The 24,901-nt window shown below is 38.3% G+C and overlaps 1 protein-coding gene across 1 annotated transcript in view; it reads right to left on the bottom strand.

Annotated features, from left to right (window-relative positions):
- KIF5B (kinesin family member 5B) overlaps window positions 1-24,599 on the bottom strand; it is a 47,669-nt gene extending 23,070 nt beyond the window's left edge. Inside the window, exons 1-12 of the mRNA XM_025396034.1 lie at window positions 24,006-24,599; window positions 16,506-16,593; window positions 8,027-8,100; window positions 6,953-7,057; window positions 6,396-6,444; window positions 5,774-5,829; window positions 5,183-5,270; window positions 4,921-5,045; window positions 3,527-3,631; window positions 3,082-3,227; window positions 2,264-2,412; window positions 1,416-1,609 (exon numbers count right to left, since the gene is read on the bottom strand). Of these exons, the coding sequence (XP_025251819.1) occupies window positions 1,416-1,609; window positions 2,264-2,412; window positions 3,082-3,227; window positions 3,527-3,631; window positions 4,921-5,045; window positions 5,183-5,270; window positions 5,774-5,829; window positions 6,396-6,444; window positions 6,953-7,057; window positions 8,027-8,100; window positions 16,506-16,593; window positions 24,006-24,131 (1,305 nt within the window). The 5' untranslated portion in view covers window positions 24,132-24,599. The remainder of the gene's footprint in view (window positions 1-1,415; window positions 1,610-2,263; window positions 2,413-3,081; window positions 3,228-3,526; window positions 3,632-4,920; window positions 5,046-5,182; window positions 5,271-5,773; window positions 5,830-6,395; window positions 6,445-6,952; window positions 7,058-8,026; window positions 8,101-16,505; window positions 16,594-24,005) is intronic.
- Between the last annotated feature and the right edge of the window lie 302 nt (window positions 24,600-24,901).

Raw genomic sequence — 24,901 nt, 5'->3', positions numbered from 1 at the left:
AAAAAAAATTTCTTCTAATTTTTTTTTTTTTTTTGAGTCTTGCTCTGTCGCCCAGGCTGGAGTGCAATGGCCGGATCTCAGCTCACTGCAAGCTCGGCCTCCCGGGTTCACGCCATTCTCCTGCCTCAGCCTCCCGAGTAGCTGGGACTACAGGTGCCCGCCACCACGCCCCGCTAGTTTTTTGTACTTTTTTAGTAGAGACGGGGTTTCACCGTGTTAGCCAGGATGGTCTGGATCTCTTGACCTCATGATCCGCCCGTCTTGGCCTCCCAAAGTGCTGGGATTACAGGCTTCAGCCACCGCGCCCAGCCTAATTTCTTTACTGCTCTTGTTCTTGCCTTCCATTCTTATGTTCTTAATTTGCTATTATTCATACTATTGACTTTACTTCCATATGCAAAGCAGGAAGATATTATTTCCACTCTATTGTGTTTCCCTTAATCTCCTACGTCATCTTTTATTGGAATCTTCAGAGCCCTGATTCTAACAGTTGGTATCACTAAGGCTCCCAATGACCCAATGCCAAGTTTTCATTAGAACAGGGGTCCCCCAGTCCCCAGGCCACAGAGCAGTACTGGAAGCCTGTTAGGACCCGGGACGCACAGCAGGAGGTGAGCAGCAAGCATTGCCACTTAAGCTCCACCTTCTGACAGAACAGCGGCATTAGAATATCATTAAGAGTGTGAACTCTATTACGAACTGTGCATGCAAGAGATCTAGGTTACAGGTTCCTTATGAGAATCTAATGCCTGATAATCCAAGGTGGAAGTTTCATCCCAAAACCATCTCCCCCACCCTGGTCCATGGAAAAATTGTCTTCCCTGAAACCAGTCCCTGGTGCCAATAAGGCTGGGGACTGCTGCCTTATAAAATTCTTTCAGCTTAAAAAGGGGGGGAAAAAAGATACACCCTCATACAGTTTCCACATAGAAATTATGACTTATTTTGTTAATAATTTTTACAAGAAGGCCGGACGCAGTGGCTCAAGCCTGTAATCCCAGCACTTTGGGAGGCCGAGACGGGTGGATCACGAGGTCAGGAGATCGAGACCATCCTGGCTAACACGGTGAAACCCCGTCTCTACTAAAAAATACAAAAAACTAGCTGGGCGAAGTGGCGGGCGCCTGCAGTCCCAGCTACTCGGGAGGCTGAGGCAGGAGAATGGCGTAAACCCGGGAGGCGGAGCTTGCAGTGAGCTGAGATCCGGCCACCACACTCCAGCCTGGGCGACAGAGCCAGACTCAGTCTCAAAAAAAAAAAAAATAATAATAATTTTTACAAGATTAACAGAAATCAAGGAATATGTATAAAGATCCTAAGTGCCCACAGCACTAAAATATGAAAAATTAGAAAATAAAAACACTCATGTCAATAGTATCCTAATATAAAACAGACCTAAATCGGGAAATACCTACCTTGTCATCAAGCTGTTTGTATAATTTGGCAATTTCCTCTTCACACTTTCTTCTTTCAGCATCAGTAAAATTTCCCATAACTCCAATTGTGGTTGCTGGTTTATCATTGGTAATAGCAATATCTTTATCTACTGTGAAAGCTTCCAAATTGGCTTTCTCTTTGTCAAACTGTTCATCAATAGGCACCGTCTCCCCTAAAATATGATAAAGTGGTTAATAAGAAACAACATGTCTAAAACTAATTTCAATTTCATTCCTTTAAAAAATTTTTTTTTTTTGGAGACGGAGTCTCAATCTGTCACCCTGGCTGGAGTACAGTGGTGCAATCTAGGCTCACTGCAACCTCTGCCCCCAGGGTTCAACCAATTCTATTACCTCAGACTTCTCATTAGCTGGGATTACAGCTGCCCAGCACCATGCCAGGCTAATTTTGGTATTTTCAGTTGAGATGGGGTTTCACCATGTTGGCCAGGCTGGTCTCTAACTCCTGACCTCAGGTGACCTGCCCACCTCGGCTTCCCAAAGTGCTGGGATTACAGGCGTGAGCCACTGCACTCAGCGTCGTTCTTTTCAACTTTTTATTCTCTGATTGTGTTATTTTCAAATAATCTGTCTTCAAGTTCAGATGCTTTCTTCTGGTCAATTAATTCTACTACTGATGGTCTCTACTGCATTTTGCTCATTTTATTTTTCAGCTCCAGGATTTCTATTAGATTTTAAATAATTATTTCGATGTCTATTAAATTTCTTGATCTAGTCACTTACTGATTTTGCTGAACTATTTCTACGTTTCTATGCTCTAAATCTGTATTTAACAAACTTAAGATGACAAATTCTTAAGTTATTACCATTACGCCATCTGTTGAGTTCATTTTCAAGCCACTGAATGGTGTTCCGCAGAATCTTATTTTTTTCTTTTTCTTTTTCATACTTCTTTTTCCACTGTTCTGCAGTTAATTCCACATTGACACAAACTGTGTTCTTAATTGTTTTGGCCCTAAGAGATGTAATTGGAGGAAAAAAGGGATGAGACTGAAATTATTTTTAATTTTATCTATATGGAATATATGTATATATGGCTAAGAAATTTATTCTTGTCCAATAATCTCTTAGACTAAATACTAAAAGACACAACCTATGAGGTTATTTACAACCCAACTAAATTTGAGTCTGCTCCAAAATCCGTCAATAGCTTAAAAAAAAAAATCACTAAAAATAAAAGACAAAGACCTGTATTTTTCCAATTTGTTTGCAAGGCTGAATTAAGAAATTACTGTTGAAAGTCAAAGACGGAATCATCATTACTGATTTTCCTAATCATCTCATATAGATGTTAACCTGTCATGCATGTCTACAGGCCTAACACAGGATTATGTTTGCCAGGCTTTTACATCATTATTTGAGTCAAATGCTTATTTTCTTTAATACCAAATTACAGCTTGTCACATAAATTTGACTAAAATTACATCTGACTTTAATGTGTACTAAAACTTAAACCAAGCAGTATCAAAAACAGGCCCATCTTGTATTATCTGTCATCAATTCAAACTGAGTGTGTCTAGCACAAAACAATATGTACAGGTTGGAATAACAGCTCACATTTTCCTACATTTTATAAACAAAAGGTCTATCTACATTTAGGTTTTGTACTTTCTTAACAACAAACCTTTGGCCAAATAAGAGTGTAGATTTTGTTTCAGATTCATTGTATGATGATGGAGAGCAGCAAATTACAATAGTGGTTCTACAGTTGCCACCTAATGAATCTTGAAGGATTCTTGTCATTTTACTATCTCGATATGGAACATATGTCTGCATACAAAAACAAAGAAAGAAAACAAGACCAGTGGGTTTCTGTACAATAAAATGTTATAAAAATATGCTACTTTAAATAAATTAAAAGGTTATTTCAGTTAACTATTTGATATTAAAATGTGAACTAGGATATACATACAATATTATAAACTCCCAAAAGACAACTAACTTACACATACTGATTCAAACACAGTGAATCTCTCTCTCTCCCTCTCTAACACCCATGCACACATATACACCTATATTTAAATAATGCCCCATAAGGTAACAGGGAGATAGAAGACATGTATACTCACACTACCCTCAGCCAAAGCAGAAATGACATTTCCAAGAGCAGAAAGTGACTTGTTGATGTTTTTAGCTTCATCCAGCACAGCACCTTCAGCTCCAGTTTTACTAACCTATACATAAGATTTCAAAAGAACGAAACAAAATTACAAAAATTTTCTTTAAATTTTCTAAAATTTTCAGAGGTCATCAACAACCAGTAAAAAAGAAAAAAGAACATGAAAAGCTTCATGATCTTATTTGCCAAGCATTTACTCTTAGGTACCACCATTTCTTGAGTACTACTCTTAAGAGTTTGATTAGAGAGACATCAAATTTTATCTGTAGTTTGTAGGTACTCTTGAAAATAACCGCTTTAAATGTAAATTTGTAGTTCATTAATCTGTTAGTCCCCTTTGCTACATTAGAAAAGAGTAAACTTCTAAAACTGGCTAATGCATAATGTTGATGTTGTAACTATTAGAAAACAGAGACTGAGTTTAAACTCATTATATAAGCAAACCTGCTTCTTCTAAAAAAAATAAAAATAAAAAATAAAGTATCTAAATATCTATGTTGTGTGGCTTTTTTTTTTTTTTGAGACTGAGTCTCACTTTGTCACCCAGGCTGGAGTACAGTGGCTCAATTCCGGCTTACTGCAACCTCCGCCTCCTGGGTTCAAGCAATTCTCCTGCCTCAGCCTGCCCAGTAGCTGGAATTACAGGCTTGTGCCACTACGCCCAGCTAGTATCTATGTTAAAGATAGGTCAGACCAATAAATTAGCAATGTTGGCTGAAGAAACAACTTAGGAGAATTCTCAACATTAGATAATCTTTGAAAGATGTGTATAAGACTTCACAACAGAACAGAACAGATGTATCATTCTAAGCAGAAGAAACAAAATTAGCACAACAGCAAAAATGGTCACAGAGGTCCCTATTATAACATTCAAACTTAATTTGATACAGACGAGAATCAGACTGTATAGAATTGTAATAATGAAACAATCATCCAAAGGAAAGAAGCAAGTCCAACCAAACCAGAAAAGACTAATGGACAGTTACCAGTTTTAATAGGGACCCCGCTGGCCAATATGGATAAAATACATATCAAAAATTAGAAAAGGGATACCTAATAAAGTTTATAACAACATACACCGAACAAGTTCTCACCATGAACACATCTTAAGTCACAGAAACTATTTATGAGTTGAACTAGACTATGGTCAAACAACAGTAACTTGTAACTGATTATTCAGTTGATGTCATCATAAAGCAATGGTATCAGCAGTTACAAATCTCAGGTTACCAAATCCAATTTGATAAGTTTTCAAGATGCAACAACGAATCCTGCATAACTCCCAATTCAAACTAAAGTTTACAAAGATGCTTAAATATTTATCAAAATACATGAAGACTTTACCTTTTCACTACCAGCTAAATCAACCAGATAAAGTTTTCCACTGAGCTTTTGTTCCGTTTGTGTGTTCTCTTGTTTTACATTAATAAGAAATATACTGTGACTCCTAGAGCTATGTTCATTCATATCTGCAAGGAAATTACACAAATATAAATAAACATGATTTCCTCTTAACAATTTCCCTAAAGCAATCTTATAATTAATCACCTGGATAAGGATATTTTAAGCTGGTTTTAAATCCTAACCGGTGTTATTTTCTACTTACTTGTAACTGCTACATGTCTGTTGGATTTTCCTTCATCTATGGTATCCATAACTTCATCTGGACTACATACAAAACGCTCTGTGCACCCCTGTGAAATAATTTTTAAAAATACATTAATATCTGGCCAACATAGTGAAACCCTGTCTCTAATAAAAATACAAAAATTAGCCAGGCGCAGTGGGAGATGCCTGCAATTCTAGCTACTTGGGAGCCTGAGGCAGAATTGCTTGAGCCTGGGAGGTGGAGGTTGCAGTGAGCCACTACACTCCAGCCTGAGCAACACAGTGAGACTCCGTATAATAAATAAATAAATAAGGCGGGTGGATCAGGAGATCAGAAGTTTGAGACCAGTCTGGCAAACATGGTGAAATCCCGTCTCTACTAAAAATACAAAAATTAGCTGGGCGTGGTGGCACACGCCTGTAATCTCAGCTACTCAAGAGGCTGAGGCAGGAGAATTGCTTGAACCTGGAAGGCAGAGGTTGCAGTGAGCCAGCATTGCACCACTGCACTCCAGCCTGGGAGACAGAGTGAGACTGTCTCAAAAAAAAAGTATTACAGGGTTTTTCTAGACAACTGTACTATAAATACCTTTACATAGGGAACTCGGTTTTTGTCTTCATGAACTGAAAGGTTGGTCTTTGAAACTGAAAAAGAAAAATAAATATTAGCAACATTCTCCTAAAACTAACACTGGATGTGAAATAATTCAATTGATAGGCTTCTCTGAGCAGCCTAACAGCAATAGTTGAACTCTAAAAAAAGTGCTAAAACACTGCTCTAAAGTAGACCTTATAGACACAGTAGGAGATCTAAATAGAAACCAATGTAACAATATAGAATTTTAGGACCACTCCAACCTATACCACCCACATTTTATAAACAAGAACGTTAACCAGGAGTGGTTCAATGATTTGCCTAAGGACAACGTATCTAATTGAGAGCTGACAGAATACTAGAACTCAGGGCTCAGATTATGTAACTCCCAGTCCAGTGCTCTAATTACTACTTAAGAAGTACCCATAAACATCGCTTTAAACAAGTTATTCTATTTAGAGGTATTCAACTAAAACTTTAGAAGAAAAAAAAATTCTATTTCCAATAACTTAAGACAGTTTCATACAGGTTACAAAGAAATAGTCTCATATCTACTATTAAAAAGGAATTAACAGATGCTATTTAAAACTGATTAACTAGCAAGAATTTAACTTACCATCTAATAGGTCCCTTATCTTATCCAAATATATTTCAAAATATGAAACCTAAAGGGCAAATTTAAAAAAACATCAATCAACTAAAATTATATAATAACTTACTCACATATTGAGGTCTGAGTGCTAGGCACTGTTTAGACTAGGAGAACAGTTATCAACATACCAGCCATAGTTCACATTCTAACGGGAAGACATAAATTAACCAAATTAGCTTAGTTATTTAAGCAGTCTTCTCACTGGACATAATTCACATTATCTTCATCTAAAACGAATTAGAATAGTTTCGTGTAGTAGAAACTTTCAAGTTCTGCAGTAAAGCAACCTCCTTTATTTTATGGAGGAGGCTAAAGACTAAATCATTTAAGTTAGTTAACATTCCTGTTCATCTAATGGCAGATGAACAAGAATCCAAGTTTACTAACCTGAATGATCTTTCAACTATGCCTTTCCATAAAAATAATTTTTAAAATTACTTTAAAGAAACTAGCATTTACTACTTTTTAAGAACAGTATTCTTGCTGTAAAATAAAATACAAACTTTCCTCAAGGAATTTACCTTAATATGAAATTCCAAATTTTCATCCATGGAGTAAATATAATTAAAAATATCTTGCACTATTCTTGGAATAATTCCCATGCCTTCTGGATCATGAAGTTTACCCTAAACAAAAAACAAAACTAGACTTCTTAGACAAATTATAAAATATGAAGTAAAAACAAAGAGTTTCAATCTACAACTTATAGTCAAGAAAGGATGGGAACTGTATTTTGTGGAAACGGCTCTGTAAATACCTAAAAAATCCAATTCAACTATTACACATACACATAGTACTGTACATCAACCACATGGGTTACCAACAGATCTTAACACTTCATTTAATCACTAGATTTAGATTATCCATGCTTGTAAAATGTTCATTGTAAAATGAACATAATAAAAAAGATTTTAGTTTCTTTCCATAATTCTACATTGCTCCTTCTACTTCAAGGCAAATTCATGCAAATACTAGGATGTCCTTGTTCTCTATGATATGAAAATCAGTAATATGAATCACACTAAAAGCAGTCATTTACTTAATATAGTACAGTCAAATAAATGATAAAAACAGATGCTCTTTAGCAGTGGCAGAAAATCACAGGCTGTTTTCTAGAAGCAAAGCTATAGTGAGTCCCCATCTATTATTAACAGCAGCACTGATAATTATGGCAACATTCTTATCAGAGAAGAGTAAGAGGTATTTTGAGGAAGGAGGAGCCAAGGAGAACAGGAAAAAGTTATTTATACTAAATAGAATCAACAACACATAAGCATTCAAAATTTCCCATATAACAGGGTGATAGAAAATTCTTGTCTAAAATGTTCATTATTTTATGGTTATGCTAACTGATAAAACAATCTCAAATATAATCTCAAATACAGGTATCCCTTACTATTTAAACTCAGGAACTGATTAGATTCCAACAATGATGTTACATGCATATTATCTGTATTATCTGTATGAGAAAAGGCAATAAAGAGTAAAAGGCAATAAAATTAAAATGTTTATGCATGGTGAAACAGTATCACAAATAATGAATGAATGCTGTATGTATTGCAAACTACATCTAAGCACAGATTATAAAATGTTACCTCCATTGTGTGCGTCTTCCCAGAGGATGTCTGTCCATATGCAAATATTGTTCCATTATATCCTTCAAGTACATCTATGAGAAAATAAAAGACTTTATAATTCAGGGGATTTTCTTCCTTAAGAAAGATTCATAAGAAATTACTTAAACTACAAGATGATAGGGTGGAGAAAAGGTTAAAAAAGAAATTACTTAAAGAATGTTACAGGGAAATGTCAGATGTTTATTTTCAGTGAGGTATAAAAGACCCTAAAAGACACACACACACACACACACACGTGCACACACCCTCTTCCTAATCCTTGCATACTAAATTCTGTACAATAAAATATTTTTGGGAGTGGCTGGGTGCAGTAACTCACTCCTGTAATCCCAGCACTTTGGGAGGCCAAGGCAGGTGGATCACGAGGTCAAGAGTTCAAGCCTGATCAGCATGGTGAAACCCCGTCTCTACTAAAAACACAAAAAAATTAGCTGGGCTTGGTGGCGCGCACCTGTTGTCCCAGCTACTTGGGAGGCTGAGGCAGGAGAATTGCTTGAATCAGGCAGGCGGAGGTTGCAGTGAGCCAAGATTGTGCCACTGCACTCCAGTCTGGGTGACAGAGTGAGACGCTATCTCAAAAAAAAAAAAAAAAATTAGCTGGATGTGATGGTACATGCCTGTAATTTTAGCAACTCGAGAGACTAAGGCACAAGAATCGCTTGAACCCAGGAGAAGGAGGTTGCAGTGAGCTGAGATGGAGCCACTGCACTCCAGACTGGGTGACAGAGTGAGACTCTCTCAAAAAAACTACCAAAATTATTTGTGGAAAGAGTGGCAAGAAAGATTCAGATTTTCTTTCTGCTAATATGAAAGACTCCATCAAAGTTTAGTACACAAAGGATTTATAAAGACATTAAAGGAAATATATAACATATATATGTTATAAAAATATATATGTTATATATGGGTGTGTTATACATATATGTTATAAATATATAACAATAGTAAATTTCTTAGTGATGACCCATCTAAGCAATTTTTCTGGACCCAGACTGCTTTCTGTGGTCAATTAAGAAACAAATTTTAAATTCCATTGCTTATAATAAAGAATCTCTTCTATCAGCATGTATCTCAAATGTCATTACTCTACATTCCAAAGCTTTATGTGATCAAAAAGAAAAATGTCTTCTGTCAATTTACATACAGATGAGATTTTAGAAACGAGACTAATTGATGGTTAATTAGTAGCTAATCCTCACAAACCCCTACGTTCCTCTTTACCCTACCCACGAAGTGTAACACTCAGTCCTACCTCAAAATCAATTACCAAGAAGTTCCTATGAAAAATCAAAATCAATTACCAAGAAGTTTCTATGGAAAAAAAAGTTATGAGACAGGGTCTCCCATCTGTTCAGAGTGCCATGGCACAGTAAATAGCTCACTGGTCACTGCAGCCTCGACCTTCTCGGTGTAGTAAGCTGCCTGCTTCAGCTTCAAGTAGCCAGGACTAGAGAGGCACATGCCACCATGCCTGGTTAATTCTAAAAAACTTTTTGTAGAGACAGGGTCTTGCTATGTTGCCCAGGCTGGTCTCAAACTCCTGGGCTCAAACAACCCTCCTGCCTCAAGCCTCACAAAGTGCTGGGATTACAGGCCTAAGTAAGCCCCTGCACCTGACCCTCCTATGAATTTTTTTTTCAATTTTTTTCTAGCTTCTGACATTAACGTTTAAATATATTCCTTTATTAGGTCAAAGGGGGGAAAAGGCAATCTTTTGATTTCTGGCTTTCGAGGATTTTGTTTTTTGTTTTTGATAACAAGAAAAGTACTATGAAATTACATTCTATTCTAGAGGAAGTCAAAATAAAAAGAGAAGCCTCTGTTGGAAACAGCATATAACAGTGAAAAGTAAACCAGTAAGCAAGCCAATCCTTGTTTTTATTATTTTTAAAAGAAAAAAAAACCCCACCATTGGGCACAACTAACTAGATAATAGATTTCCTACAGAAACATTTATTAACGAGAAAAAAGACATCATTACTTACTTCCCTGAGAAGATTTTAAGAGACTCCAAACATTTGAAACTTTCCTTCAAAATCTTTTCATTTTTCAGAAGGAAAGCAAAATTATTTCATGTATCACATTCACTTCTTCCTCGAAACCAATTCCACAACCCACCCCCAAAATATCTGAGTAAAAGTCTCATCCTATGTGTTCTTACAGTATCTGCATTTAATCATAATACTTACCAATGAGTATTCTGTCAATTTACTTGTTTGCTTTACTCACCAGCCTGTCAACTCCTCAAGGTCAGGACTGTGTTTAACTCCTAACACAGTGCCTGGTACTCCAGAGGAACTCAAATGCTTGTTGAATATTTATTACCATCATCAATGTACAGCATCTTTCTAAAGCCTCCCTCACCCTTTTTAATATACTTTTGTCATTCCTATGAGAAACAGAGGTGGACAACTCTCAATAAGTATTACTTCTTTCATACTTTATCAACAGAAAAAACATATTTAGCTAGTGAGATCACGTTTTAGAAAAGTTGCTTTATCTCTCTGAACTTCAGCCGCTCCAACAAAATGACTACTTAGGGAAAAGCTCTGAGAATCAGAAGTCATCATATGAAGTTACTATTAACATCTGAGAGCTTACAATAAGTCAGGTTCTAACCATTTTTTATATATTATTATATTTAATCATCACAAAACCCCCTGCACTGTACTATTTGCTTTTTGCTTTTGAGACATTCTTGCTCCCTCACCCAGGCTGGAGTGCAGTGGCGCAATCTCGGCTTACTGCAACCTCTGCCTCCCAGGTTCAAGCAATTCTCCTGCCTCAGTCTCGCAAATATCTAGGATTACAGGCGTGTGCTACCACGCCCAGCTAATTTTTGTATTTTTTGTAGAGACGGGGCTTCACCATGTTGGCCAGGCTGGTCTTCAACTCCTGACCTCAGGAGATCCACCCGCCTCGGCCTCCCAAAGTGCTAGGATTACAGGTGTGAGCCACCACACCTGGCCTGCACTGTACCATTATTGATGAGATGAGAAAACTGAGACACAGAGAGGTTCAATAAACTTGACTGTAACTCCACAGCTAGTAAGATGAAGTTGAGATGCAAATGCAAATAGACTTGGCTCCAGAGACCTGCTCTTAACCACTGTACTATATATTCAAGGAGCAGAGGAACCAAAATAAACACAAGGCAGGCTACATCTGGAAAAACCAAAGGTGAATACAGTGGCAGTGAGTTCATGTCAGGAAGCCAAGGTGGAAAAAACAGGAAATCTACAAAGACCTGATGAGATGCTTATCATATAGTGGGCACTGAATAAATAACTACTTAACACAAGGGAAACAAATCACTCAGATTCAGAATTCAAGAGAATACAAGTGGATAAATCTTATTCAAAAGAAACAATTGTATCTAACAAATCTACAAATAGGGAATGGTAACAGCCCTACATATAATCAAATTATAAACTTGTCCAGACAATTATGAGCGAGTGCAATCTCAATGAACTTGTCAGTGACCCAGAGAGTACTATCTACTTTCAGGTCATTACTGGCAACTTGCTCATCAAATCTGTATCTCAAAAGAAATTCCAGCTGGCCCATCATTCTGCTGATCTTTGCCTACCAACAATTTCTAACCATGGCTTCCCATCCAATCTGTTTAACAATGATTGTCCCAAGTACAACCTACCATGTATTTAATTGCTTTCCTGTCCTCACACCTCCCTAGGTACCTACCCCTACGCCATCCTTCTCCTTAAATACGTGTATTACTGGTAACTCTGCCACATTCATATCCTTGTCCAGGACAAGTCCCACCAGCTACTACACACAGTCTCCTCCAAAATGGTACAGAGCACTTGGGTGAAGATAAAAGGAAATCATGGCCAGGTGATACTGACATAAATTACAAAGGTTGCATAGAAGAAGAAAGAGATTATGATAGAAACCTTGTCTTCTAACACTTGCTGGAAGTCTAATTTTGTACAGTAGAAATAGTTGAGACTATGAGTTTATCCCAAATACAACCATGACTGATTGAATTAATAATTTCCTCTAAGAAGACAGAGGACACATGCCGAGCATGGTGGCTCACGCCTGTGATCCCAGCACTTTGGGAGGCCAAGGTGGGCAGATCACCTGAGGTTGGCAGTTCAAGACCAGCCTGACCAACATGGAGAAACCCTGTCTCTACTAACAACACAAAAATTAGCAGGACGTGGTGGCGCATGTCTGTAATCCCAGCTACTCAGGAGACTGAGGCATGAGAATCGCTTGAACCCAGGAGGCAGAGGTTGCAGTGAGCCGAGATCGTGCCATTGCAGTCCAGCCTGGGCAACAAGAGCAAAACTCCATCTCAATTTAAAAAAAAAAAAAAAGGAAGACGACGACGACAGAGGCTACAATTAGCAGTTGATACCCGTTTTGTGTTTAACAACTCCTAGTACCTATTTTGCAGAAAAAAAAATTGAGATTTGGAAAGGTTAGGTAACTTGCCAAAAGTCACACAGCAAGAAAGTGGCATAGCCTGGACTTCAATCTAGGACTGTCTGATTCCTAAGATTATACTCTTACCATATTACAGAGAAGGGAACTATTATCCTGAACACAGTTCCAAACAGTAAAGCAAGATGAAGAAGGGACTGAAATTTTGAGAAAAGAAGAGAAATTTCAGGAAGCTAATGATTTCACCTTAGAACTGCAAATAGTAATAAAGCAGAACCAAAGTAATAGATGCATATATCCTAAATGTTAGGACAACAGACTTCATCTTCTTCTTTTCCTAAAGGTTAGGTACCACTTAAAAAACAATAGATTTTGAAAAACTCTGAGTATGAGCCTATTATTAAGACATTATGTAACTAAGGATGTACGAGAGAGAGAGAGAACTCATCAGAACAGCATGAGAAAGATAAAAGTCCAGGATAAGTAACTCTTAGAAAACCAAAACAAAATAAAAACTAAGGCCCTAAGAAGAACTTTTAAAGTCATATTCAGAAAAAAAAAATGAATGAATGAATGAATGAACCTGCGCTGCTTAGGAAAGACCATAAAATATTAACTGATGATATTATAATGGAGGTATTTCTGTTTACTACCATCTTCCACAAATATGATCCTCAAAACAGAACAACAGAATAAACAGTGTTGAGAGAGACTTTAAGGTTGATGTGGATAGTATGATAGCAAAATAATGGCTTCAAATGAACCCAAGTTTCTAGTTACTGAGGAGGATTACATTCCAAGGATAAAAATCTCACAGCTACTGCAGATTAGTTTTAAAACCCAAAGAGAACAAAGGTAATAGAAGACACAAATGTTACATACATTTTCAAAATGCAGAAAGCAATAGATTATGAAATAAGTATACCAAAATTTCATTAAGTAAAGACTATGGTTGAACTAACCTCATTTCCTGTTTGGATATGGTTATTCAATTGGTACTTTGGGCATATACTAGACTCATGCACCAATGCTTGATAAAAGGATTCAAGTTTTTCATCATCTTCTTGTGAGTATGTTGACAAATTAAGGACTAGCCAACTGTATAGGTAAGAGGCTCTGAGGTCTGCTGAATACTCAAACAGTGTGATTTAAATAACTGTCAACAATCTTATTCATTTTAGAAGATTAAGCTAGGGACCATGGCCCATTAAGCACTTTATAAATCATTTAGAATCATATTTTTCAAACTTCAATGCTTTTGACACTTTAATAGACTTATCAAATGTGCTGACAGCCAACTTACTAGATCCCCCCCAGTAAGATAATTATAAAAATAAAACTCAAAATATGATTAAGAGCTAAAATGAACAAAATGGAATCTGTGCCTTAAAGGTTTGCTCTCCAAAGTGCAAGTATGGGGTGGGGTTTAAAGTAGGCAGCAAGAGATATAAAAAAGACCTGTATATTCAAATTGCCCATGAATTCATGAATCAGTAACTTTCTATGAGTTAGAAAGCTAATGTAATCTTAAACTGTACTGATGAGACAGAAGTATGTCTCAATAAAAGAAATTGTGTTCTACGACAGATCCCTCTGGAAAACCACATGATGCTTACAACATGATGACCCTGTTCTTCTTTGCTGCAGTCATTTACACAATTACAAGTGTTAATTCCCCTTCATTTTACAAAGATTTCAGTACCCAGTTCACTCCCTCTCACCAACACCATTACTGCTGTAATACAACAGTATTGGTGGTTTCAAAGTCTGTAGCAGATAATCCCACTAAAATACCCTGGCCTCTCAGCTCCTCAACCAAATTTTCTGCAATCTTATTCTTTCATTTTTATTTTAAAAACAGAGATGAGGTCTCGCTGTTGCCCAGGCTGGTCTCAAACTCCTGGCCTCAAGCAATCCTCCCACCTCAGCCTCCCAAAGTGCTGGAATTATAAGTGTGACCTACCATGTCTGGCCTTATCCTTTCTTTACTATCTCAGAAGCCAACTCCATGACAACTCCTTTACCTTTTCATTACTAACTGCATTGCTTCCATAATCTCAATTTCAAGTACAGATAATACTCAACTTACAATGGGGCTACTTCCTGAAAAATGTATTGTAAGTTGAAAATACCTTAAGCTGAAAATGCATCAAACACATGTAACCTACCAAACACCATGGTTTAGCACAGCCTACTTTAAAAGTGCTCATAGGCCGGGCGTGGTGGCTCAAGCCTATAATCTCAGCACTTTGGGAGGCCGAGACGGGCAGATCACGAGGTCAGGAGATCGAGATCATCCTGGCTAACACGGTGAAACCCTGTCTCTACTAAAAAAAAATACAAAAAGTAGTCAGGCGAGGTGGCGGGCGCCTGTAGTCCCAGCTACTCGGGAGGCTGAGGCAGGAGAATGGCGTGAACCCAGGAGGCGGAGCTTGCAGTGAGCCCAGAATGCGCCACTGCACTCCAGCCCGGGCGACAGAGCGAGATTCCATCTCAAAAAAAATAAATAAATAAATAAAAAATAAAAGTGCTCATAACACGTACATTGACCTACAATTCGGCAAAACCATCTAACACAAAGCCTATTTTATAATAAAGTGTCAAATAGTTCATATAATTTATTGAATACTATACTGAAAGTGAAAAACAGAATGGTTGTACAGGTACTAGAAATATTGTTTCTAATGAATGTGTATTGCTTTTCCACCATCATAAAGTCAAACAATTTTAAGTTGTTCTAAGTCAGGGACTGTCTGTATTCACCTTCTATTACTCCATCCAGTACCCTGATTCCAACAAATCTTTGACCCCACTGAGATCTACAACCCACTAATGTAACCACCTTTTTTCACTGCCCTTCAGCCTCCCTCATATCCTTATGCCTGTAACTTAACCACCTTAGATCCCATGGTCCACCATTACAATCACTCTTTTGACTATTTCCTCAATTCTCTTGTCCCCCACTTCCCTCTTTTGTACTCAATTAGCAAAACTCCAAATGGGCAAAAATTCAACTCTTTCAGCAGCTAACCTCACGTGGGCCCTTAATACTGCCTGGCAATACTCTTACACTGCCTGAATCCATCCATTTCATGCCTTTTCCTAGAACTTCTTCCCCCTTCCTCATCTCCATGATGACTCTCCTCCCTGTATTAGACAATATGGAATTGATATAATGAGTACATCCACATTTTCCCTTCCTTACATCTATAGACCTTCTATAACTCCACTTTATCTCCTGCTACTAGGATGAACATCTGTGCTCCTATGCTATCCTAATCCATCTACTTTTATACTGAATCTCAACTCCTCAAATGTGGTGAATGCCACAACACAGATTTTGCCTCAATCTAAGAAGCAGTTTTTAACAACTACAGCTGTAAAAAAATGAAATAAATCATATCACAAAGTAATAGTCATCCCTTTGATTAAACAGATTTCTACAGTAACTGGAAGTAACTCCAGATAAACAATGAGTACTCTCTAAGCTCTAAAATTCAATGGTTTTAGAAAACATAAAATTATACATATCCTTGTATAAGTTACAGTATTAACTGGAATGCACATACTTTTCTCACCCTTGGCAACCCTTGTTAAATTCCTCAAGGGATATAGGTAAGTCTTTGGGGAAGGAATAACAATGGAATGGAAGAATGATAGACTGCCATTTTCCACTACTTTTTAGAAATGTGTCTAGCCATTTTGTTTTCATTCTCATGCTGTTCTCTTTCTAGAACTGCCACCTTGGAAACTCTCCCAGGAATATCTAATAGAAATGCATCTCTCAAGAATAAGTGTGTAACACAGTTCTCATAATACCCTTAATTAGGTACTGTACATAATCACGGAATTTCAGCAATAGAATACTTAATTGTATTTGACCTTTTTATTATTTAAACAACTTTCTTCTGCAATTAACTTAGAAGAAAGGAGCATTAAAATGAAACAGAGAAAGTTGAATAAGTAGAAAAGATCACAAACTTATTTACTTATTGCTGAGACAACTCAGCAGGTTAAATATATTTACCTTTAACAATCTTCTTTGCACAATCATTATACACTTGCTCTTGGGATGTGCTTGACTGGAACACCCGATCAAATGCATAAGGCTTGGACTGAAAAACAAAAAAGCGTTTCAACTGTACAAATTAAAGGTAAAGGAACCTTTCTAACCTTTACAGATGCCATCATATATTTAATCTTCAAAATAGTATACCTAGTATGCATAATTTAATATCATTGAATCTTTGAAGTGGAAAGGATCTTAGGCATCACTATATACAAACCCATTAGAATAAACTCCAGGAAAACATGAATGGTCTTTAGTCTTTGCTGCAATCCCAGGGCCCAGTAATCACAATTGTAATTCCCGGTAAATTATAATTAGCACTACTATGGCAGCCAAATATTGCTGAGTGATTTTTATTTTTTTAAATACCTATTTAAAGACAGGGTCTCGGTTCTGTCACCCAGGCTGGAGTGCAGTGGCACAATCAATGCTTATTGCCGCCTCAACCTTCTGAGCTCAAGAAATTCTCCCACCTTAGCCTCCTGAGCAGCTGGGACTAGAGGCATGTGCCACCATGCTATGTTGCCCAGGCTAGTCTTGAACTTTTAGGCTCAAGAGATCCTCCTGTCTCAGCCTCCCCAAGTGCTGGGATTACAGGTGTGAAACACCATGCCTGTCCTGCAACAGCTTTTCAACCATTCTTTCATTTAACAAATACTTATGGAATGTGAGATGACATGCTAGAATGATAACCAAGACAGATTCCCTCTGTGCTTTAGTGGAGCATAAGTAATAGTGGGGCAAACATTAAACAATTAAGTGATCAGAATTCTGACTCATACAATTGAGTGCTATGAAAGCGCAATGAGAGCATATAGGAGGAGAACCTAAGTCTACGGGAAAGCAGAATATCAGGGAAACACGCTTGGAGAAAGAATATTTAAGAATGGAAGAATAAGCAGCAACTAATTCATCATCACTCTTTCCAGTATTACTCATGAAGGATGAAAAAGGTTTCGTGTAGGAAAGTAGTCTAGGCATTGGGAGGATGCTTAAAAGATCCTAAGGCAGAAAAAATAGTATAGAATGCAAGAAACCAAGGGAAGTTGTTAAGTTGAAGTACAAGGAGCAAGGATCAAATGCAAATATCAAAACAGTTAAAAAGACATCATCTTATTCTGAAAACAGCGCTGATCTTCTGGACCCCAAAAATGATATTGGGGACTCCATGGACCACTGTTGGAGAACCACTTATATAGTCTGAGGAGCCAGAGGTATTGAAAAAAAAAATCAGTAGTGTCCATGTAAGTCAAAAACAATTTTTTTTTCAAGGAGGGAGTGATTATGTCATAGTTGTGAGGCTAAGACAAAACTAAAAAGTACTCAATGACAAAGGTCAGATTGGAATGGATTGAAAAAGAATGGGAGGTAACCAAGTGGAGCAGAAAATCTGCTGTATGTCTAAGAAAGTTTTTTTTTTGTTTTTTTGTTTTAAAATCTTGTAAGACCTGAGGAACTTTAAATGCTTGCAGGAACAATTTAATAATCTAGGAGAAAGAATAGGTATCCGAAAACAAGAGGTAAGGGGTTCTATGTATTTGCAAGTATCTGCCTGCTCTCTAGTTTCTTCTAAAGGAAAGAAAGGAAGCTGGTCCCTAAAACACAAAACAATCATGACCCCAGAAAAAGCCCTCAACATTAGAAAACACTTTCTAGGTCTTAGCTGAAAAAGACCTACTATACTCCACATCCCCACCTCAAAGTCTGAAATAAAAGTAACAATGAACCAGACACTCCTAAAGCTGTTCCCAATTCCCCTTTCCCTTGCTACCTCCCAATAGGCTGGAAAGCCAAATACCTGCTAGCTTAGTCTCCCTGCAACTAGTAGTCACATGACCAAGCTCTGAATAATACGAAGTGGTAGTCTGTTTGAGGTCTCTGAGAAGGGTGTTGTTATCCTGATAAAAAGGACCATCTCAGCTGAAACTGCCCTTTCTCCTTCCTGGAATGAATGCCTGGAGCTGTAGCATCCATCTTGCAAATATGACAAATAGAATGATGAAAAGCAACAGCTAAGGATGACAAAGTATAACAGAGTGAGGAACCATGAAGGACCTATATTCAGGCTTTCTGTTATGTGAGAAAAACATCCTCTTATTATTTAGGCCACTATTAGCTGTTGGTTTTCCCTCTAAAGCTGAAAGCATTACTGACAGATATAATAAGCTGATCTCACTTTGGCATCAATTTAAAATAGGCATCAATGTCTGATTATTCTTTAGTTATGACATATGTGAATGTATCCTTTTCTTAGATGCTACTGAAACAAATAACATTCAATTCTACAGGTGTGGCTAAAAGAAATCTATTATTGTACTGCTGACACAAGATATATTCATGGTGAACAATTCTGAAAACAAATGTTAAGTACAATCAAAATAACAATCACCACCCAGAAATGAACCATACTAATAGTTTTTCTATGCAAAAATAATTTTCCCTCATCATTTATTCAGCAGACATTCATTTAGTGACTATAAAGATATGAGATACTGTAGATGAGTAACACAATTTTAGAAATAATTAGCACAGACTGTAGCGTTCAAAGAGTAATAGAGGATAAGGCCAGGCAAAAACCTGAATACTAAGTTAAGCTGTATACTTGGATCTAATGTAAGTGATCTAGTGATGTCAGCTGAATTTTATATGTATCTACATATATACATATGCGCGCACGCGCACACACACACATATATATTTTTTTAAAACAGTCTCACTCTGTTGCCCAGGCTGGAGTGCAGTGACGCCATCTTAGTTCACTGCAATCTCTGTTTCCTGGGTTCAAGTAATTCTCGTGCCTCAGTCTCCTGAGTAGCTGGGACCACAGGCACGTGCCACCACACCTGGCTAATTTTTGTATTTTTAGTAGAGATGAGGTTTTGCCATGTTGGTCAGAATGGTCTCAAACTGACCTCCAGTGATCCACCTGCCTCAGCCTCCCAAAGTGCTGGGATTACAGGCATGACCCACCATGCCTGGCCTCAATGTTTACATCAATAGAAAATAGTGCTCCTAAACCATTTACCAAGAGATATGCCAGACAATAATGTAAACAGCTTCACAATAGTAAACAGTTTTAGTAGTAAAGCCTGCCTCAAAAGTACTTTATGAAGCTGCTTACTCTTGTTACCAACTCAAAGCAAATATACAAACTACCATTACAACCTTACTAAAATAATATAAATGGCAACTATTAAAAGGTAACACACAAACATAAAAATAATTGAGACTGGAGTGATTATCTTTCTAAAAGTTATTGTTCAATAAAAATTAACTCAAGTGCTTAGCATTAAGTTGACAAAACAGTCTTCTTATCTTGACTGCAAATCCAAATTATGATTTTGTAATACTAAGTAAGGCAAATGTTTTAACTAAAGATCTAGCCATAAATTAATGACTGACTCTGGCTTCCTGGAATGAAAATTGACTTTGTAATACATAAAGATTATTTCTAATGGTCTATAATTAAGGCATATCTCTATTTTTCAAATAGATTAAACAAAGAAAAACTCATCTGGACATCTGTATTTTTCAAACCTGGTTTTAGCCTCGAAATTTACATTATGTAACTTTTAATTCCATGTATCTTCAAAGATCCTTGAAGTTTCAGATTTCAATTTTACTAATAACTCCAAGTCACAAGATGCATTCACATCTGACTGACGCTTTAAGGGGACAAATCAAAAAGGAGTAAATTGATCTCGCCTGCATACCTTAGGTTTCTTAAGGGAAGTGATTCCTGTTTTGAGTATGCACCAACCAGGCTGAACACCAAATTTGGTTATGAAGGACACCCTTCTGGCAGGGATATATCTTTCTCTGGAATTCTGAATAGCTGATTATTTCAGATCACTTGGGAGTGTACTATATTAGATTTTCCTTAGACACTATAGTGGGCTAACATTCCACAACTGTAAAGGTATGTGATGATGGTTCCTTCCCTCCTCCCTTTCATTTTTCCCTCTTAAGGTAATCAAGAAGGTCCAAACACCAAATCATTCACTTGAAAAGGGAGAATCTTGTTTTCCTTTAGGCAAGGAACTGGGCAAGATTATCTAATTAGTTTTATTCTCTTCTAATTTCTCTGAACTATCACAACTTGTTTTTGGAAGCCTTCACGGTGTACCATATAAGGAATAATGATTTGTAAAGATACTTAATGATGCAAATAACCATATTCTACTTTCATGGTTCATAAACAGGTGTAATTTTTTATTGATTTTTCTTCCTGGCATTTTTAGCAAGCTCCTAATTTTTTCTATCATTTTTTTTTCTGGTGTTTTCAGCAAGCTCATTTCAAAGACATAAACTGTTTCCCTTGTCCTTGTTTTGCAGGTAACAAGTTCTCTAGTTTAAAGCAAATAGTTTATATCACTTATGGACTTTCGTAAAATAATTCATTTCATTCAATGTTACATTTGTAACACTTCACCAAGCACTTAATTAAAAATAAATTTTGTATTAAAGGCTGTACAGCATACAGAGAAACACTATGAAATTGAAAGATTTGCCTGCCATGGTGTCCTATTAAAATCACTGATTACATGAGTAGCAGGAAAAAAGTTTAGACAAAGTATTAAAAACTGAAGTTAGAAGAAAAATCAGAATCCTTAAAAATTACTTTCTCCATGAGCACTGATTATGCTTCTAACATCATAAACTATTCTTTCAATTTTGATCTAAATAGAAGATTGTGTACAAAATGTTCTTAAATCATGTTTTAAAGAATTGAGTTTTAAATGCTGCATTGCAGCAATTCTCTCCTAAACTGTTCATTATGAATCAGGATTAGAAACCAGTAAAATGAAAAAAATAAACCGAGAAGATTTTACCCAGAGATTTTCTAATTCCGCTCCTCCTGGCTGCTCTTATAACCATTTACAAAATGAAGTAATTCATTTAAAAACTGAACAAAAATATGAGACTTCAGTAATTAATGTCGTTACTATAGGCAAGAAACTATTTCTGAAAACAATGAACCAAAACATGTTGCCTTTCATTTTTTAAAGCTGTTATTTAGTTGTAATGTATTTTTGCTTACACTTAAAACAAACAAACAAACAAAAACAGGCCAGGCACAGTGGCCCACACCTGTGATCCCAGCACTTTGGGAGGCCAAGGCATGTGGATCACCTGAGTTCAGGAGTTCTAGACCACCCTGGCCAACATGGTGAAACCCATCTCTGCTAAAAATACAAAAATTAGCTGGGCGTGGTGGCGCGTGCCTGTAATCCCAGCTAATCAGGCAGCTGAAGCAGTAGAGTCGCTTGAACTTGGGAGGCGGAGGTTGCAGTGTGCTGACATCACCCCACTGCACTCCAGCCTGGGCAACAAGAGCAAAACTCAACTCAAAAAAATCTCAAAAAAACAATCAACCAACCAAAAAACAACTAAAATGCTTATCAGTTTACCTAAAGGTTAACTGTTCATTATGGATTCACAAACCAACAACCTATACATTTATTCCTAATATTACCGTTTATATAGAGTACTGAAATTTTGAAACAGAACTTATAAGCAACTTTTTCCCAATGGAAACCTAGAATAAATGTATGTTTCCTTTATTCATTTTCCTTTAGTTCTTTCTTCATAGTTTATGTCATATCTGGGCCTCATCAAAGGTTACCTTCTAATCTTAATACATTTTATGAATCCTAAATTTTAGCATTCCAACAAAAAGAATCATAGTGATAACTACAGATCTGTGTAAACACAAAATCTGAAGAAATATGACATTCTTAAGACAAGTGTAAAAGGAAAAATAGGTTTGTTATGTGCCAACCACTGCTGAAGCTGAGTACTGTAAATTACAAAAACTCTTAAGAAACTAATGGCCTCAAGTGTGACAACTAATCTAGGCCTTGCAAGCCTCCAGACTATATGTAAAATATACCATCCTAAAGGAAAAGGATTACTGCGCTTAACTACTCCTACTCCGCCTCTGCCGGCCTATGATGTCATTTACACAAGAGGTTTTCTTGTGCACTTGTTAACAAAGAACTGGCCTGACAATCTTTACACAGTAATAGTTGGCAGTTGTTAGTGGCCTAATGACTTGTTTGCCAAAGGCCTACCAAGGAGCTAAGACATTCATTTTTCGGAGCTGAACTTTGGAGAAACTTTCACATCAAAACCCTAAAGAACTTTAGTCTGTCTTCAGTGTCAATGCTTTCAATCATCCTTGTCCCATCTCCTGTGACCTCTGCCCTATTTCCAAATTAAATAGCCCCATACAATTATTAACTACAGAATGACATTAGAGGAAAAATTAACATATTAAAATTTCATACTACGGTAACAATGTAGAAAGTTAGTTCTACTACATAGCATTGCCAAGAAAGACCAACATAATTTAGTCACAGTTCACTGTTTCGTATGCCATACTTTACAATTAATTTTTAATCTCCTTCAACTAGGAGTGCTATTTTCTCAGACCTTTCAATGCCAGAGATCAGACCTTAAAAAACCCTCACATTCTGGTCTCAAATGATCACTCAACTCTAGTTATGTTTTACATTACAAAAAAACAGTATCTCACTACTCTTGGGATTACCAAAGATCAATTTTCTTCAAGATATACCTTAATTGCAGAAGCATGAATCTAATACTGGTCAATTTTTATCTTTTTTATAAGCTTGTTTTTATAATACTTTGTCTGATATAAAAACAAAAAGCTGATACTTTTTCCTAGGCTGTTATCCCATAAAACCTAGCAAGAGTGCGATTTGTCTTTCGGAGCACTTATCTGACCCAACCAAAGTCGGCTAGGTCTGCTAGATTAAACAAAATTGATCATTCCGATTTAAAAAAAAAAAAAAAAAAAGCTCAACTATTTCTTTCTACAATCATCCATTTACCATTTGTAATTGTTAACATGAAAAGTCATTCACCACTCAAAAAGTGGTGGGTGAAGGTTTGAGGTGTAGATAATATTTGTAGCTGTTTGGTGCTTTTTCCTTCTCCCAGGGGGAAACAACACGGTTCAAGGACTGGTTATGTTTCTATAAAACTAAGTATCTTTACTAAAGCATAATACGGCTTGTCTCACAGCTCAATGTCCCCAGCTGAACTTTATATAAGCATTACATATTTTCTGAATGGCAAATTTGGGGTTAATCCAAAACACCAATATCCGTAATTGCACACACAGAAACGCAGACAAACGTGCACTGAAATTGCTCCCCGGACGTTCCTCCGTTGCCCCAGGTGGGGGAGTGTCCAGGGCTGAGGCTGGGCGCCTCCCGTCTCCCGGCGCCGAAGACCGGGGTGGGGGCGACCCCGGAACGCACGCGAAGCTGCGCAGTCTTCCTCCACTGGGTTATCTGAACCGGCAAACCCCGCCGGGGAGGGCTGGGGACACCGCTGCTCCCTTTCAATTCTGCACCCTGCCACTTCCCTAAACTCTGCACAGCCCGGCCCGAAGAAGAGGGAGGAGGGGTGCCGGAGGGGGTCACTCACCGCGATCACGACCGTGTCTTCTCCCTGAAACTTGGCGACGTACTTGTCGCCGCGGTTCACCTCAGACTCGTTGAGAGGTCTGAAGCGACACATCACTTTGATGTTGCACTCGGCCAGGTCCGCCATCTTTCTCGCAGCCGGGGCCGGCGGCCGGGAGCCACTCCCGGCTGCTTAGTCTTGCAGGGAGCGCGACGGGGCTAAGGGCCTGGGGTCGCTAGGGCCGTGAGAGGGAGGCAGCAGTCAGCTGCGCTGCGCAGCGCTTCCCCGGGCGGAGGCGGCCGGGGAGCCGGGACTCGAAGAGCCGGCGCCGGCAGCCGTTACCCTAAGGCTCACTTCCGATCCATCATGGCAGCCATGGCGGCGGCGGCACCGAGGAGAGCGTCGGCGGCTCCTCAGCGACGCCCTCGACGGCCTGGGCGTGCTACGGAGGCTGGGGAGGTTCTGGGGGCCGGGAGATTGGCCACCTTCTTCCTCCTCGCAAAGAGCAGACCGGGCCTACCCGTCCGCCCGCTCTGCTGTCCGCTGGCCTGCTGGCCGGCTGCTGCCCTATCACTCCTGAGGCCGCCGTTGGGCTACTGGGCGGCGCGGGAGGAGGAGTGCGCAGGCGCGGTGGGCCGGGAGGCCCGGCGACCAATCCGTGCCCGCGCTCGCAGCCGGTCGCTGCGGCCGCGCCGCCGGTTCCGCCACCACTCCTGGCCCGGAGTTGCAGATTCAAATTGTACAGCACTGCCCGTCTCGCAGAAGTGCCTGGGGACGCAGGGCGGCAGCTCCCAGTCGCCATCCCCAGCCGCCGAAGAATACCCCAGAGCTAAGGCAGATGTACTTAGCTTTCTTTTCTTTGGGGGAGAAAGGGTTTGCTTTAACTACTTAATGTGGTTTGTTTAAATAAATCACTA

Source organism: Theropithecus gelada, chromosome 9 (assembly GCF_003255815.1).
Source record: "Theropithecus gelada isolate Dixy chromosome 9, Tgel_1.0, whole genome shotgun sequence".
NCBI classification, from domain to species: Eukaryota; Metazoa; Chordata; class Mammalia; order Primates; family Cercopithecidae; genus Theropithecus; species Theropithecus gelada.
The sequence above is the reverse complement of the archived record's forward strand: the minus strand, read 5'-3'. Positions and strand labels throughout refer to the sequence as shown.